The 17,496-nt window shown below is 48.0% G+C and overlaps 1 protein-coding gene across 2 annotated transcripts in view; it reads left to right on the top strand.

Annotated features, from left to right (window-relative positions):
- The window catches only part of ACBD6 (acyl-CoA binding domain containing 6), an 83,658-nt gene extending 67,736 nt beyond the window's left edge, over positions 1 to 15,922 (top strand). The window contains exons 7-9 of one of the 2 annotated variants that reach the window (XR_014184237.1): positions 11,382 to 11,412; positions 15,325 to 15,779; positions 15,826 to 15,922. Coding sequence is in view for 1 of the 2 variants with exons in the window: in XM_082054527.1 (XP_081910653.1) it covers positions 11,382 to 11,412; positions 15,325 to 15,479 (186 nt within the window). In the remaining variant the exon portion in view is untranslated. Of the gene's footprint in view, positions 1 to 11,381; positions 11,413 to 15,324 lie in introns of both variants that reach the window. The other variant, XM_082054527.1, reaches the window with a different exon arrangement.
- The last annotated feature ends 1,574 nt before the right edge of the window (positions 15,923 to 17,496 follow it).

Below are 17,496 nucleotides of genomic sequence, written 5' to 3'. Positions count from 1 at the left end.
ATCCTACACAACCTGCTTCATCGAGGCACTCCAGCAGCACTCCTAAATATACTCCTTTGTTATTAAACTGTTTAGGAGGACAACATGCACAGGAGGAAACACAAACACCAGTTTATTATTTACTGCAGCAATCCACACTGGGGCCGCACTCAGAGACTAATGCATGATGACGTGCTCTTTAAATTTGGTACTTAGAGAAAAAGGATGGCATTAACTAGTAACATTTCTGATGAAAGACCAAAACCTGAGCGTGCCCTTAACTTTATGTTTTTAAGCGTAGCTTTGGCTCAAGATAAATAAAGATTCCCCCGTGGAACGTTATATTTGCAGTTTGTTTCCATCAGTCAGAAAGATTAATGTATCAACACTTACTTCGAAGGGGGCCCTGGGGATTGATAATGGGAGATACGGAGCCTTTCACCTCGAGGTCACTGGTTCAGCTCCAGCCAGCACCAGTACCTGCCATCTGCTCCTCCCCAGTGCGAAATGGGCTGGTCCCAGTTCTGGGTGCTGGGGACAGATGTCCCAGCGGGCTCCCCGGGCTTCTCTAGTGGGAAATGGGACGGACCCGCTGAGCTCAGCCCCAGATGTGATACAGCCCCAGCCTTGGGCTCAGACTCAACACCGCCGGGGAACTTGACCTTCTGCCGCGCTGGTCCGACCCGTGAATGGCGAACCTGTTATTCCTGCCCCCGTGCAGAATAACTCATTCAAAAAGCAGGACATCCCTGAACATAAATCTGTCTGTTATAAAGTTGGCTGCGGTTTTCCCTGGTTGCCTCCCGCTCCTGCTGAATTTCATTAGGAACACTTCTATTATACAGCACAAGGAGGGAGCAAATGCTGCCTCTAGACTTTGAAAGAGCCCTTTAAAGCGAAGATCAATTTTGCGTCTCACTAAATAAGTAATGACAGACCAAACTGCAAGTACTTAGTTCAGCTTTATTTTAATAGCACTGTGGCTCCATCAAGAAATCCCAGTTACTGATATAGTTTCATGTCCTGAGGTAGTTTTCTCCAGACATTTTTCCTTTTTTTCTTTAGCATTGGCACTTTATTAATAGCTGTTTGGAAACCTGGCAGTCTGTGAATAAGCAGTACCAATAAACCTTTTCCCTCTCTATTTATTTCTCCTTTCTTCCATCAGGAAACAGTCCCAACGATCGCAGGCTGAGGGGTGAGTTTTCAGAGTCTGACGTGTGGTTGTACTTGGTGGTGGATGATCAAATGAAAGAGCAACTTCATGCCGTATAAAAAATAGTAAATCAGCTACTAATATAATTCACAGAGGCTGCTAAAAGGCTGTTGGATGTCAAAATAAAACAGCAACCCTTCGAGGTGATGAGGCGGGAGCTTCTTAACACGTGCGGTCAGCTTTTCCCTGGCGATGGTCCATTTTGGGGCAGGATCCAGGCTCCAGTGCCTTCCCCCTCCGGCAGACGGCTGTGAGCCTGCGAATGTCCTCTCTAATTCCAGATTAGCCACAGAGAGGAGTCATCGTGCTTAAGAAGCAGGCATGCTTGGGAAGGAAGGGCTGCCTGCAGGGCACCGCACGGTCCTAAGATGCTCTGAGATGTCTGAGCGAGGTCCCTGGTGTTGGGTTTTTCCAGAATCTTCATCCTCGCTGACTTAAAAAGATAAGGTCCCGAGGCCGATGACAGCTCCTGACTCTGCCTTTGCCCAAATCAGCAAAATTGCTGGGCCATCTTGTCTAGAACATTCTTTTGCCAAGAAAAGTTGGACCAGATGATCCTTGAGGACCCTTCTGACCTGGGATTCTATGATCCTATGAAATCAAACTCATGGGCTCAGGCAGGGCAACTGCTTTAGCCCACACAGGGGTGGTTTCTTTGCTTTTCTTTTGCATTTCGTTCTCTGTGATGGTTGTTGCCTTTAAAATGACACTTTATACAAAGGGGAAATGGAGAGTGGCAGCTTTGAGTCCATTATAGTCGACAATTAAAAGTGCAGCATCCCTTTGGCTATGGGTTCAAGCCTGCATAGGGCAAGAGGTTATTTCCAAAGTCCTGAATCTCTTTAAATAAATATAATCCAGCGTTTGCCTTGAAGTCAGAAGGGGCTCAGGTGGCAGCAGTGCCCTCGGCTCCCACTGTCTTCTGTCCACCCCGCTAAATTTAGCAGCTTAATCGAGCTTCCTTCCCTCCCTTTAATCAGGTGGAGCAAGTGGCCAGTTGTCTTGCTGGTCAGCACTGGATCCCCCATCCTGCTCACATCATTTCCAGCCCCGGGGCAGCGACCTGCAGAGCCAGATGCGGGGGAGCAGCGTGTCTGCTCGGGCACCGCATCCCCTTAATCCCTCTGCTCCCGTCCACACGTGCTGGCCTGATATCCGACAGCCGGTCCCGCGCGGGCCCGGTGCCAGCAGTGACTTTACAGGCTTTGTGGCAGAGATTATTTAAAGGAGATTAACCCTTCTAAACCCCTTAGATTTTAATTATTTCTGTATGTATTTATAAAACCTGCAGTCTGCTAGTTCCAGGGCACAACTGCCCCAGTCCCCATCCTTAACCTGGATTTGTGAATACACAGTGCAGCCATATTACAGGGCAGGGGCAGGACTGGAGAGGGGTCATTTGACTTATTTATTTATCACCATTCTGGAACATTATGGTTTCAAATTGTAAAAGGAGCTAATAATTCAAATTACTTTAAAATACTAGCGCTAACACTGCATTAATTGAATTGTTTGAGTCAATGCAGCATCTCTCACTAATTGTTTTGATTAAGGCAGCTCTGTAGGGTTCATGTGTTGGCACCCAGGAGAGGGAAGGCCTGTTTCTTTCATTCTCTCTCCTAGTAAGTTTTTAATATGTATATTAATGCTGTGAAATGATGAATTTTGGCAAACTGTCGTAGCTAGCAGGTACTGTTGTTTTTTTTTTTTTAAAGGATATGCACCTCGATCCTTTATTGCTTTCTCTCCTATTTGTTGGTTAGTGCTGGGCTAATTAGTTTTTTTAGAATTAAGGAGTGATGGAGGGAATTTTTCCACTCTGCATGCGAGCTGTAAAATCCAAATGAAACTGGAAATATCGTATTTCTGTTTCCCAGAGCAACCTGGTGAATCTCAGGTGATGCAGACTTTGCAGAGGTGGGAAAAGCAGCTCAAGAGTTGGTAAGAGTTGGATCAGAATTACTCCGGAGGCCACCTCTCAATATGGATTGAAGTTCTGGCATGAGTGCTGGAGCTCTATTTCTCTGTATTCTAGGACTGCTGCTGAAAAATAACAATATTTAAATGTATATCTGCCTGTTTTGTAAGTGCAAGCATAAAAGGTGGCTGTTACAAAGAAACAAAACCCACAGCATTATGAAGCCCAATGATCTGAGAAAAAAGTCATTTTGAATACATTTCTTTAAATCAGATGATTTTTATTTATTCTTGTCTCTTGAGCAAGGAAATAAATGCAGGCAGTGCCAAGGAGTCCATAAATAGATTTTGTTCTTGGAGCATCTCTTTAATATGCACACAGTCCTGCATTTGTAGCAGTGAACATTTGACCAGTAGCAATTAATTTCTTATCACGGTCTTTCTATGAGGTAAGAAGACATTAGTGTCTCCATTAGGAGGTGGAGAGCAGGAGCTCTCAGGGAGCAGACGATGAGCCCGGCTTCTCTCCGGCAACGCGACTGGATGCTCCTCTGCAGGCAGATCAAATGATAGACTGGGAAAACGTTCAATAACTCCGTATTTCAGAATAAATACCGTTAAGCTAATGAATTTTCAGCCTCTTGCCGTGAAGCATACAGTGTTTCCTTTAACGGCAGGTGGTAAAATAGAGAAGAAAAAAACCCCTGAGATCCCTGGTATAAATCTCTTCTGTCTAGGAAGGATGAAAAGAGGGCTTCTTACAAAACCAACCTCACGGAAAATAACCTATGATCCCACGGCACATAGATGATTAGGCAAACCATCCCAAAGGTTAATATGTCTTTTCTCATTCAAATGGGCAGGATCTCGAGCTGAAAGTGCCGGACTTGCGTTCAACCCCGTGCCCTAGAGAAGGGGGAAAGCAAAGGGTTAAATTTCAGGGCTGTAGAAGCAGATTGTGTTTTCCTTCTATGATGTGGGCTGACAAGACATCAGTATTCTATTCATCTGTTGGGAATTAGGCTGTTAATCCAATCAATGACTCTTGAGCGAGCTGCAGCCTGCCTCCCCACTGGGGAACAATCGGATCAGACGGGAGATTGTTTAAGAGCACAGCGCGGTCCCAGTGTCAGGTGGAATTTCCAAGCGTTCCCTAGTGAATTGGGGATGGGAAAGCTGTCTCAGCCCATTTATCCTGCCCCTTAAATAACCAGGTATCTGCCTCAGCCATGCTAAAGTGATAAAGCAGCACGAGAGCTACTAACTTTTGCATGGGGAGGAGGGGGCAGGGAAGCACCCTGAGAAGAGAGATTTTAACATCTTGCCCTTCGGAATATTGCCCTGCACAGTTTTGTTGGAGGCTGGCTCAGCTGCAGCGCTGTGACACTTGTTACAGCTCTAGGCACTGGCTCTTCCCAAACACATTTTTGAGGCTGAGGAAGCTTCCCGGAGCTTCCCAGCAGCTTTTATATTGCACCGACAAGCTTGTTTGATGACCAGAATGATGCCTGATGCTGGAAGTAACAGGCAGTAGCACATATTCTTTGGAGCAACCTTTAAATACATATACAAATACACAGCCATGCTCAGAGTGCTGGCTGTAAATTGGGGTGAAAATGCACAGTAAGAAAACAGCCCTGAGAGTTTCAAGGTTGCTGCATGAGCCGCTGCATGGATTCAGAAATCAGTTTGTCCTGCAATTAAAGCCGGCTGTGTCTGCGGTGGGATGCTGAGAGCCTGTATCTGTGCCAGCAGCACTACATGCTGATCATAGTAGACGCGATAAATCCCATTGAAATTGCACTTGGAAATTTAGGTGCACCACCAGTTAGAAACTGGGGCGATGAGGGATTAGCGTAGCCCCGGCACGCTGAACTCCTCTGGCCGGTGGCGTTTGGGTGCATTAGCAGATGCAGTTCCTGGGCATCATATTCTCTCCGAGCTTTCTTAGATCTGGTTTTAACAGCGGCTTTGCAAGTGGAGGGCTTCTCCAAATTAGTGCACCTAAATGAACCAGGAATATGAATATGAATATGAATGATCCCAGGCAGAATGATCCCCAGCACAGAGGCTTGGCTTTGAAGGGCTTCAGCGTCCCTCTTCCCTTGATCATAACTTTGAATCAAACAAAAGCTAATGCAATTTCCTTGGCCTTTCAGTAGCAGATTGTGCTGTAAGGGTTCATGCCATTAGAAATGTAATAATTGCTTCTCTATGCAGATCTAATTTATCTGTGAGGCACTTAGAAGATAGGCCAAATGATAGCCTGGCGGTAGGCTTTGGAGAAAGGCCCAAGAGGTGATGATAAAGATCTATCTAGCACCTTCCATCCTTACAGATATCTGTCCAGCACAGTGCAGGAGAAGATCTGGATGGGAGGAAGGGGGCAGAGGAGAGAGCTCTTGGAGAGGGACAGCTCAGTAAGAGAGGGGACCCTGACAAGCCTATCCACGTGGAATGGAGGTGGAAGAGTCCGTTGAGGAACCAAAGTTACAGGATAGTCAAGTCATGCACTTGTCAACCTATTTGCAATCCCCAAATAACAGCTCTTTGTGACCAGTGCATGGATTTTGGTTTTGCTGATGCTGGAGGCTGCTCTGCATCCTTTGTCCCACGGTGTTGGTCCTTGAGGAGCATCTGAGCTGCCTTCGAGCTGGCAACGAGGGTGGACACAGTGATATCTCTCAGCAGCCTGCGCTCAGCCTTAGCAACCATACCCTTACAAGCATTTTACAAACACCAGCTAAATAATTATCCTAATGTGGGTCACCCAGTCTAAAACAGCAGGTCACAAAGTATATTTTGCTTTAGCAAAACCAAAAGCTGAAAAATTGTGAGAAAACATAAAGATCTGCTTTATTTTTCTGGCGTCGGAGCTATTTGGGACTCTGGATGTTATGGCACAAGACTGTTAGATGGTGGTGTTTCTTTTTTGCACTGTCGCTGGCATTAAGACTCAGGAGGCACCTAAAATCAAAAGTCTATCTGTATGTGGGTGGACACTGGTCTAAGGCAGGGATTTTAAAAGAACAGGGTCAAGTTTTAAACTAAAACATTGCTTTTCTCTGCCAGCATTTGCACACACAGCAATCCACTTGTCTGTCTGCTTCGACAGGACAAGCATTCATTTTATATGTATTAATGTACATGTCCAAACCCAGGCTGCTGTGTGCAAAAGCAGCATGTAAATGGAAATAAAAGCTGTGTAGGGGCCATCCACTGAATTGTCTGGTGGAGTTCAGACTGGTTTTATTAGCCTGCGTTGCCTGGTTTTACATGTTGGTGGGTATTAGCATATAAATTTTGCTATGCTCTTAGCTATAGTCTCACCCTCAGTCATCTTGGGGATAAAATTTCAGCGAGAGAAAAAGAAGATGATGAGGTTAAAGTAAATTGTTGCGAAGTTGAAGTCTAAAGTGGAAATAAATGAGAAGTAAAACCCTTTTTAAAAGTGGAGGGAAGTATTTTCTTGCTATTTTTCATCTCCCTGGCTTGAGTGAGTGTGTGTCGTGAGGCTGCAGAGATTTATATTCACAGCTCCTAAGCACCGGTGCTTGTTCAGAAGCTGTATTATTCTAGCCCTTTTTATTCACTCACCTTCTAAAGATGTAGTGTAAATATTTATCTTCCCTCCGGCCTATCCACGCTGCCCAGGACCCAGCGCTGTTAAACACTCTTATCACCTCATCGCTCTTATCTCCTGCAATCCCTGCCAACATTTGGAGTCTGTCAATGGGAACACCTTCGAAGGCACCACGAAGGAACAGAAAGAAGAGGTGATGCAGGAGTAATAATACCTTAAAATAAGCAGTGCATGTGCTGTCGCTCAAAAGGGAGAGGTTGGTGCGTCTGTTTTCTGCTGTGCTCTTTGTGCTCATGGTGTCTGTGCATGAAGATGTGATTGAAGGTCTCTGTGGACCAGCGCAGGAGGAGAAGTGGGGCAGCTGGTGTGGAGGGCTGTCCGGCCCCGGCTTCATCACCAGTACATGGTCTAAGTGAACCACAGTTCACCAAGATAACCAACAGGTTTTTTTTCAAATTCCTCTTTCTGTACTTGTGCTAAATAAAACACGTGAAATGGAACAAGAGACAGTGTCTCCCATAGGGCCACCATCCCACTTGCAGAGGTTTCCGCACGCAGCTTGGAGGGCAAATGGGTGAGGTCTGGGAGATCAGTCTTTATATAACATTGTTTTAAAAACTGTCCTGTGAAACCAGCACGGTCAATCGCTGGCACGTCAAGGTGTGCTTGCCATGGCGGGGCAGTGGGAATCGTGTCTTATAGCATGTGCAGCATCTCAGCCAAGCCCCTCAGCCCAGAAACCTTGTGTTAGGTTAAGCAGGGTACAGAAATTCCCAAGAAATGAACACGGGATGGCAACACCGATATAATCCTATCACTTATAAGACAAAATTGACGTGCAGTAGCCATAGTACCACTTAACGGATAAGACAGTTGGTCCATCTGCGCTCAGTCCATCTTCTCTCATTTCTCTTGCTTAAATTTCTCAGGAGCAGAACAAAATCCTGTTATCCAATAAGTTACCCACTGGTAGTTGGATTTTCATTGAGTGACATCTGCCGCAGACCGTGGATGTAGGAGATACTGGTGATTTTGTAGCATTTTGTAGACGTGGGCATTTGGCTTTATTTTTAAAGTCTCTGGACTTGTCTCCCTTGAAGGCCGTGCTGTCATCCTTGTGTTGCCAGATGTGCCAGGAGGCTGTAAAAGGCACCAGGGGTGGCATGTGGCATGAGGAGGCAGGAGGAAAGCTTGGACTCGATCTGTTGTTGGTCGGTAACTTGCTTGTGTGGGACTAAGCGCTCCTACATCCAAGTGTGTAATGGTCTTTCCTTCCTTTGTGGTCATCTTCTGTTTGTCTGCAGGGGTTCTGCCATTTCCATGAGCTCCTTTTTATAGACAGGGTGTTGCTAAAAGGGCTCTGGGACAGGGACCTGCCAGTGGCTTTCAAGCCAAAAGCAAAGCTGTAGAGAAACACTGTGTATTACTGCTTTGAGCCTGGCCTTTTCCCCCTTTTGTGTTGAAGTTCCCTGAATCAGAGCTCTGATTTTCTCCTTTTTAACCTGTTGCATTGACATTATTCCAGCCTCCATCCTGGCATAGAGCAGAGCTCAAGGATGGCCCTGGAGCTGCCAGTCTCTTCTTCTGCACTCCCTGTCATCAGCTCCCCTACTCAGCACCTTCTCTTTGTGCTCCTGTCATGCTACAGAAGCTCATATTGGGACGGGGGGAAAAGTCTCTAATTTCTTTTAACATGCCTAAGCACAGAAGTTATAATGCACCATGATTACCTAACTTTCCATGGGCAGTTTAGAAATAACTGGTTACAGTATTGAGGTTTTTAGGGTACTGATTTATCGAACTATTGGTTTTGGTGTGTATCGATAGACTCTGCGACGTCTTGTACTTGCAGCTCTGTTCGATTTGCATTTCTGTAATCTGAAAGCTAAATTGGAGAGAGAAGAATTAAACCGTCCTGACAAACATCTCCCTCCAACAAGTATCTCGGTGGGTTTTGACGGAGAATAATTAGCTGGCTGTGCTTGCAAGCCTGATGAGCGACACGGTCCGTCTGATCACCGCCGGCATCTCTGCCTTCCTTCTGCCGCAGGGATGTGCTCGTGGCTGCGACGGGGAAATCTGGTGCCGGTGATGCCGGTGCCATTGGCCGGTGCCCTGGGAGGGTGCAGCGGGGTGAGGACAGAGGCTGTGGCGCTCTGTCCCTGTCCCCTTGCCGTTTGAGGTCATTGAGCCCAGCAGAGGCACGTCCTGGGAGCAAGACACACCACGCCTTACTTAGGATGCTCCAGAAAACACCACTTTCAGTCAGGAAATATCCCTTCCATCAGTGCCAGCTACAATTCATCTTAAGACCACTTCTGCGTGTTGTAAAAACAAACATTTCCAGCACCTGGTAGGTGATATTCGTCTCACGTAACTTCTGCAGTGGGATCTGTAATCCTCACTGTCACGGCCTATTTTTTGATTCGTTTCCAGGTGTGACCGTTTAGCGCTGACGGCTCAGCACTGCCATACCTGGAGCCAAGCGCTGTGCCGATTAGCCACGGTGGTGCTCCAAAAAGCCAAATCAAAGAAGGATTGAGATCAGCAGCCTCCCAAGGGCATTTCAAGGCCCTTAGTGAGTGACCACACTAGAGCTTTTTCCATTTACCTGGATTAAAATTTGTCACAGAGAAAAATACAAGCAAATAGCCTAGCATCTGAGAGGTAGAACAAATAGCACTTGGCCAGCCGTCTGGCTCAGAGGGGAAAAAGAAATCCAGTGTAACTAAAGCGTAAACAATGTTTGCATACCATTGGATTAATAGTTCTTCTTAAAAACCGCACTGGGATTAAAGAGACACATTTTGTATGCCGGGACTTGCGTGCCCTTCTTGGCCCAATAAATGCCAGTAAGTACATCTAAGAGAAATAAAAAGCCTCGTTAGCCCAAAGGTGGCTGCTGAAGCCACGGTGCTTTCTGCGGGCCTGTGGAACAGGAACAAATGGCTGTGGTATTCCTGGAGCAGCCCCTTCTATTTTATAAGGAGTTTTGCAGCAAAGCGTTCCCATAGAAAGCTATTTCTGCTGCTCATCTCAGATCCCATTCACCTGCAGGTTTTGCCAGCTACAATTTTGAAGGCGGTGTTGTGGAGGGGAGCTGGCTTTGCATCCGCCAGCACAAAGCGATATTTGAAGTCTTTTGCAATAACTCATTTACAGCACTGGCGCCTCCTCTTCCCCAGCCCTGCTCCCTGTTTTGCTGAAGTCAGTGCCGGCCCCGTCACTCCTCCGAGCTGGCACGGGCTTAGGGGCTCTGGCTCACATCAGTTACCTTATTAGTGTGGAATAACCAATGGATGCCGTCCTTGATTCCTTCGGTTCTTTGCTTTGCGGTATCTTCTAGTGACACCCGTTTGCATTATGCTCCCCGCAACCTGGGCAGAAATAGGATGCTAAAAAGAAGCAGCTCCAAACGTTGGCATGAGTGCCATGAATGGGGCATAGTGGCACGTGGAAGGAAAAACCTCAACCCACACATTTTCCCCAGCAAAGAGGTGAGATGGATGTTCAGGCAGCAAATGCCTGTTACATCCGGCTTTTCTCTTTTGTCCCTGTTGAGGCTGTGGTTGTTGTGCTGATGCAGTGTCTCAGAGCAAAGAATCTTCCACCCTAAAACACAAGTCCTTCCTAGGAACAGTTTTAGTATCAAACAGAATAACAAGCTGGGAAAACAGAATTCTCCAGACAGCTACGTGTGGGATTTCTACCTGTTTTCTTGTTCTTCTTTTCCCTTTCGCCTGCTCCGGAATCCACGACAGGCTGTAGAATTTGCACCTTAATCCCAGAGATGATGGTAATTAAAAACTTAAGTCTCCATAAACAGATGCAAATAAATTAAAGAGGCAAAGAACTGAATTAGAGGCTAATCCTGGTGGGGCAGTGAAAGCAAAGGGGGTGGTAATTCTGTCCTTCTGTTATTTCACCTGTTCCTGCGGCACGATCCCTGGGTTTGTCCGCGCTTGGGACGTGCTTCCCAACCACTGCAGCTGATGCTTTCGCGTACGTGTCGGCTTGAAGAGGGAGCTGCGTGCCAACGTCTTCAAATCATGCAGTTTGCTTTGCCCTTGCGCTGCAGGTGTTTCGCACGGATGAGTTCAGCAACCAGCTCTCGTTCCCCAGCGCTTTCCTCGCCCTCGTTCTGCAGGGATGCCAGCAGCCCCACAGAAATTACTTGGGCTTTGTGTCCACCTGAAGAGCAAGGACCTAAAATTTATTCAGCTGGAAGAAAAGCGGCTTTTTTTCCCCTGCGTTTTCCTTGGCACTGAGTTGTGCCTCTGTCCCAGTGCTTTACCCTTCTCTGGAGTATCTGGACAAGGCTGTGCTTGCACAGAAGCATCTTGCTCTAAAGCCTCAGGATTAGTGAGGGTCCCAAAGTAAGGCCGTGGGATTGGAATCCTTCATTTTTATGGGCTAGAAGAGATAACGCTATGAACTGAATTATCCTCCTGTCATGAAGTGATCCACGCTCTCTTGTGCGTGGATAAGTATTGATTATCCATCAATATGGATGGATGGTGTGTGATGATTCAAAGCCTGGCTGCCCGGTAGCTGCGTGTCCTGGGCTGTTTATCTAGTCAAATAAAATATTGCTGTGATTCAGCATATTTATTTAAAAGCGGGATTTACTTGTATCCCCACGACATTACCGATACCTCCAAAATCAAGTCTCTCTCTCTTTTTCAGGACGGGGAAGGCCAGACTGCACTCCATTACGGTAAGCTGCCTTTCAGCGTGGTTGTTCCCTCTTAACAAGGATGGCTGCGCTGCTGGACTAAATAGTTACATACGAAAAGCAAATTTCAGCAGAAATGTGAGCAGGGAAGCTGGATTTGATTAACTGGCGGCTACTTCACCAGCAAATCCCTGCATGGTAGGAGTAAGAATGATAAGAGAAGTGGCAAAGAACACTGCTGTCCTCCCTTCCTTCTCCTCTGCAAATTTCACCTCAGAGCCTTCCTTTTCCCCCGATTAATGATGCACTTTCTGCAGAGTTTTTCCTTTGCGCCTGTGTGATTCCAGGGCGCAGTCGTGCTGGCTTTAACAGGTTATAGAGGTGAGGGAGGGGGACAAACGTGTCCTTCACCTCCGCACGTCCTGGTGACAAACCCGCTTGGGCACAGCTGAGAGAGCAGCAGCTTCTCCACCACCAAAACCAGCAGAGTGAAGTTACAGTTTGTTTCCCTCCTACAATTACATGCTGATGAGATACATGATTTTATAGCCATCTTTTTAATTGAAAGATTGTTCTGTCTCCAAATGAGAAAAGTGGAGAGTAAAGTGACACATGCGGTGCTGATGTGTGGAGAATAGAAAAAAAGTATCGATTTAATCTGTATCATAATTTTTTCCAAAATTAAGACATACTCAGTTATTATTTTTTACTCTCTCTTGATGCCTGTCACTGTGTAATTAAGGGAATCCTTGTCATTCTGAAGCGTTTGTGTCTTTTCTCTCTGAGCGCTCCGCAAGGACATTAGCAGGATGGCAAAATTGCTTTGCAGACCATCACTCCAAGGCACCGCAGTTGGATCTGGATCTAAACTACCAGATTCCAGGGCCGCTGAACCGAGACTGTAATTATAATAATGTATCATTTCTCCTCATGTCATCTTTCCTGTAGGATACTTTATTTTTCACATTCTTATCACTCTGAAGCAGCAAATCCGTTGCTTAGTGCAGCAGCCTCTGCAGAATGAAGAGCACTTAGTGCCACGTTGCCTCTTTCCCAGCCCATTCCACATTTTGGGCTCTCCCCTGCTCTGACACTGATAGCCATCTACCAAGGGGTGCACGGTGGATTATAGCAGGTTGTGCAAAAGAATAGTGTGTGTAAGTTATCCTGCTTCAAGCAAGTTAAATATATGAAAGCAGAGCGGGATGCACCACCTGACCATAAATTCTGTGCAGGAGGTTGATGCTGGTTCATTAACACAAGCAAACAAATATAACTGTTCTAATTAACAACATTTCAGAAATGGTTTCTCTGATCCACTCAGCTCAGATGTTTCAATAGTGAGAGTTTACCAGGGATTTTTTTTTTCCTGAATATTTTAAGTGTTAGAATTTTTTCTTCTTCTTGAGTATTATCCCAGCTCCTGTCCCCAAATGTCACCTTTGGGGAAGCCCCCCGGGTTGCTGGCACACGGGTCCAGTGTGTCCACGGGTGCCCACTGTCCCTGGCTGACCATCTAATTGCCCAGGATGTCCAGACTCCCTCATTTAGCTGATCTGGTCATAAATCACCCCAATCTTGAAAACTGCCTGTTAAATGAGTGAATGGTTTTGAGTCAAGTGGCTGTTGGCTTGAAACTGGAACTCACTGAAAATGTTCTGGTGCCTTCTCGGTAAGCGCTTCGTAATCAAACTGCTAATTGCAACAGAGAGGCACAAGAGCAGAATGAAAACTGTCTCTGGCAGTGCCACTACAAGGTTTTTCATTTTCTTAGAGGCCGTTCAGGGAAGGGTTAAATCCCAGGAGCAAGGCCAGCCAGACAAGCCACTGCTTTTAGGGTGTCTCCATCCCTTTTTATGAGCCGGCGTGGCCTGACAGCTGTCCTTGCAGTGACAGCTCTCCTGATTACAGCCCGTGTCAAACCGCATCCTGCGGCGGGTTGTAAATCCTTCCTCCTTCCGATCGGCCCCGACCTGGGGTTTAATCGGAGGTTAAGCGGGGCCCAGCCGGCAGCACAGTCCGAAGGCACCGGCTCATCGCTGGAACCACCACCAGACCCGGAGGCCGCGGTCGGTGCTGTGTCGATTGGTACAAGCACAGTCTCCCTGCTAAACGGCCCGTTCGTCTTCATCTCCATCCATCCATCCATCCACCCACCCGCTGGGAATACTAAAATCATTGCCGCCGCCTCTCCCAGAGGAAATCAAGGCTTCTCGGAGCGCTGGTGGCCACGTGGCCGCGGGGTGGGCAGGTTCTGTATCCTCATGGGCACTCCGGCTTCCCTGCAAAGCACCATCTGTTCGGCTCTTTCTGTGCTGTGGCAGGGCAGTGGGAGGGGATGCTGGAGGGAAAATAAATAATAAAAAAAAAGAAAGGAATTCATCATCTGAACCCTGAGGATTAATGGAGTCGGAAGGCGAACTGCGCTGAATGGAAATTCATCTTCACTCGTGCCAGTGTCAGGGCTGCCGTTCCGGCCATTGACAAATCGAGGGTCCCAGGGTGCGATAAATCCAGCAGCTCTGCTCATCCCGGGGGACGTCCCCGGCCCGCTCGGGGACATGGGCTGTTCCTGCCGGTGGCACTGGATGACACAACCGCCTTTCCCTGTGCAGGTACCATCTCCCCATCCCCAGGAGCTGCGCCACAGCATCCTTGGTACCCCTGGAATTCAGCATTCTAAAAGGGTGCTGCACTGTCCCCCCAGGACATGCCCCAGCCCTTCAGCTCAGCCTCACCCCCACCTGCTTCCTCATCAACCCTCTCCCCTTTTTTTCCTCCTTTTTTAAATCTTTTTCAGGATAAGCTCCAATCACACGTCAAATTTTTTTAATTAAACATTTCTGCTTGTCCCTTTGGGTCAGTAGAAAACTGCAGAGTAATGCAAAAGACACTGTAATTACTACATTTAACAGCAAAGAAGAGTTAGTCAGTGATGTTGTAAAAGCACCTAAAATATCATTAAAACCAATCACCACCAATGCGAGAGGAAGCTGCCGGCTTTGCCATCTCTTAAGGCAGTTTGGGCCTGAGGCAGTTTTTGGCTTCACCAGGATCTGCATTGCATGGGCTTAAGGGAAGATCCAGGGACTAGGATTGCTGCTGGTATCAGCCAAGCCTGGCTCTTCAATGTTAAGCTTTCATGGTTTTTCTGATTCTTCCTTTTTAACATCCTTAGGCAAGGTTGGAACCAAAAGCTGCCGGGGCTGTTAGAGCCTTGGGCCAGGGCAGAGCTCAGCTCAAACTTCGTTGTCTCTTGACAGAGTAAATCAGGGTTGAAAAATAGAGTTGCTCATGGAGATATGGGTTAGAAATAATGGTGATGGCTCTCTGTGGGCACAGGGCTGTGCCCTGGAGCTGGTGTTCAGGGAAAGTCCAGATAGGAGCTAAAAAACATCGGAATTTTCCACAAGGAGCGATGATGGATGGAAGTGGGGAGTGAGGCAGCGCTGGCTGGGATGTGCTGCCCGGGGAGGTTCAGGAGGCAGGTGAGGGGCAGGCCGTTATAAATGTGTTATAAATTATAAATACATTCTAAATTCTGGGTACAAAAGCAGACAGGGAAGGCTTTCCCAGGCTTCTCAGCTCTGTCTCCAGTCCTGGACATGAAAGAGCATCAGCCAAACTGCACCCTGTGCATCATCCCAGGTGATGCGCTGCAAACCCCTGGGGCTCTGGTTGCACCAGTAACCACCCCCCCCAGACTTCTGTCTTTTCATTGCTTTCACTCTGTCTTTTTCCTTTGCACTGTTAAATCCAAAGGCAAATAATTTATTGAGTACCGAGCACTGCCCCAAAAAATTATCTTCTCTGCCTGGCCAGGTGCTGAGACAGCGCTTCCTGCTGCTGGCACACGCATGGGATGTCACCAGCCACAGCAGCAGCTCCAGAAACGCCCGTCACCGCCACCTCGGGTCAGGATCCCCAGACTAACCCTTCCCTTTCTCCCCTCAGCTGCCGCCTGCGAGTTTTTGGATATTGTGGAGCTGCTGCTGAAGTCGGGAGCCAACCCCACGCTCCGGGACCAGGAGGGCTGCCTGCCGGAGGAGGTGACAGACTGTAAAGCCATCACTTCAGCTCTGCAGCAGCACACCGCTGGCGGGACCTAACCCCGCGGCCACACGGAGGACAGGGACAGTCCGCAATAACCCACCCTTCTTTTCCCCGCTGCCCTCCGAAACGCCGTGGGGCTGGAAGGCGAGATTTTAGAGCACAGGGTCTCCAGCACGAGGGCTGGCTGGCCAAGCACGTATCCAGGGCAGGATGGGATCAGGGTGTTGCATGCTCTGACATTTATCAGTATTTTAGGGGGGGAGGGAGGGAGGAGAGAGAGCCTGGAGGAGGCCCCAAGTATTATTTTTAATGTATTAAATGCAAGTACTGCATTGGATGTCTCTCCAGAGCAGCCTGTGCTGACTGCTCCATGGGGAGGAGAGGGCTGCTGGGCCAGCTGAGATGCTCACCCCTCGCCTTCAGGTTGAGTTTTGGTTTATTTTTTTTATTCTTCCCTGGGTCCAAGCAAAATATTAAAAATAAAAGCACAGCATTGGGATGGAGCCTCTGTGTGGTTTTCTTGCAGGGAGTGGTTTGATTCCTTGTCAGCAATAAGGATGGGAGGCAGCTGAGCACTGGTGGAGCCCCTGGAAAGCTCTGCTCAAGCTCTCGACCTGTCCATCCCTCTAGTTCTCACCTAATATACGTAAGACAATGGCTAACCAACCTCTCGAATTTGAGAGGACTTTTACCACGTCACAAAAACACTTTGCTGAATTAAACGGCATTAAAACCCTCACCTCCATCAGCAGTTGCAGGGCCTGTCACCTGTTCGGACGCTGCCAGCGGCCAAAGCGCCCGATGGCACGGCAAACACACACGGCAAGGGGCAGGCTGGGTCGGGGGGATGAAAGGGCTTGGGCAAGTTAATGGGGTGTGCCTGCCCTTATACTGACCATGTCAATTTATTTTGCGTTAATATTGGAGGGGGTTGTCGGGCTGGGCAGCTGCTGTGGTGGGCTCCATGTTTTGGGAAAAAAATAATAAAAAAATAATTAAAAATACCCACAACATGCAGGGCTTTTTTGGAAGTCAGTAGGAAAACTGACCCTGAAGCCTTTTCCCGCTGAGCCTCCCAAACAAGGAGGCTGGAGCACGGGTGGCAAGAAATAAAATACATCATGTGCGTTTGTTTGCAGCCTCTTTGCTGGGGGATGATTCTGCTGCCGGGGTGTGACAAGGGGCTGGTGAAAGGCGCTCGGATGCAGCGATGCATGAAGCCAACTGCTGCTAAACATTCACGCCGCGCAGCACACGCCGGGTTTCAACATTTACGGTCCCCGCGGGGCAGTGGCGGCTCGACGGAAGCGATACAACAGCCCCCTGGGACGCGGTGACACGGAGGTTGGGGACAGGCGAGGCCACCCTTGTGCAGCGCCATAACGCACAGGCACTGCCTGCCTTGATGGACACGTTGGGTAATAAAACAACAACTCTCTCTTAAAGCAGGAGGAAAAGCAGTAGCAGCGATGCCTGTGCTTTCAGCGAGCACATTTGGGGGCTGAGCGCTCAGCCCTGGAGATGTTTATAGCACTTTAGGGCTGTTTGCGAGGTTGGAGCGTTTCCAAAAAAAAAAAAGTGGGGAGAGGGGGGGGAAAAAAATGAGAAAGACATACATTATTGTTTATAATCTGCTTTATTCAGCCAAACCTTTCCCCAGCAGCCTTGCGGATTGCTGTTTAAATCCCTCGGTGCCTTTAACTACCGATACAGAAAGTGGTTAATGTGCATTCGGCCTAAGCTTGGCATCTACTCCAGGAAATCACTTTAATTGAGAAGCATTAAATGTTAAAATAATTAAAATAGAGAAAAGCCAACACACCGGTGCCCATGGAGGGGTCTGGACACCCCCAGGCATGTTTTTTGCTTCTCACCTGTGCCCACAGTACGGATTTTGGACGGCGGGGGGGTCCCCACGGTTCCCCCGCCATCCCTGCGTGCTGGCAGAAAAGTTGTGAGCACCTTGGGGTGCCGTGTGGCAGGGATGGAGATGCTCCCCCCAAACCCACCCACCTCTTCGGCCCCGCAAAAAGCCAGGGCACTGTGACCCGTGTCACTCGTCCTGGATCCCGA

This window comes from Streptopelia decaocto (assembly GCF_964273445.1).
Source record: "Streptopelia decaocto genome assembly, chromosome: 5".
Lineage (NCBI taxonomy): Eukaryota > Metazoa > Chordata > Aves > Columbiformes > Columbidae > Streptopelia > Streptopelia decaocto.
The sequence above is the reverse complement of the archived record's forward strand: the minus strand, read 5'-3'. Positions and strand labels throughout refer to the sequence as shown.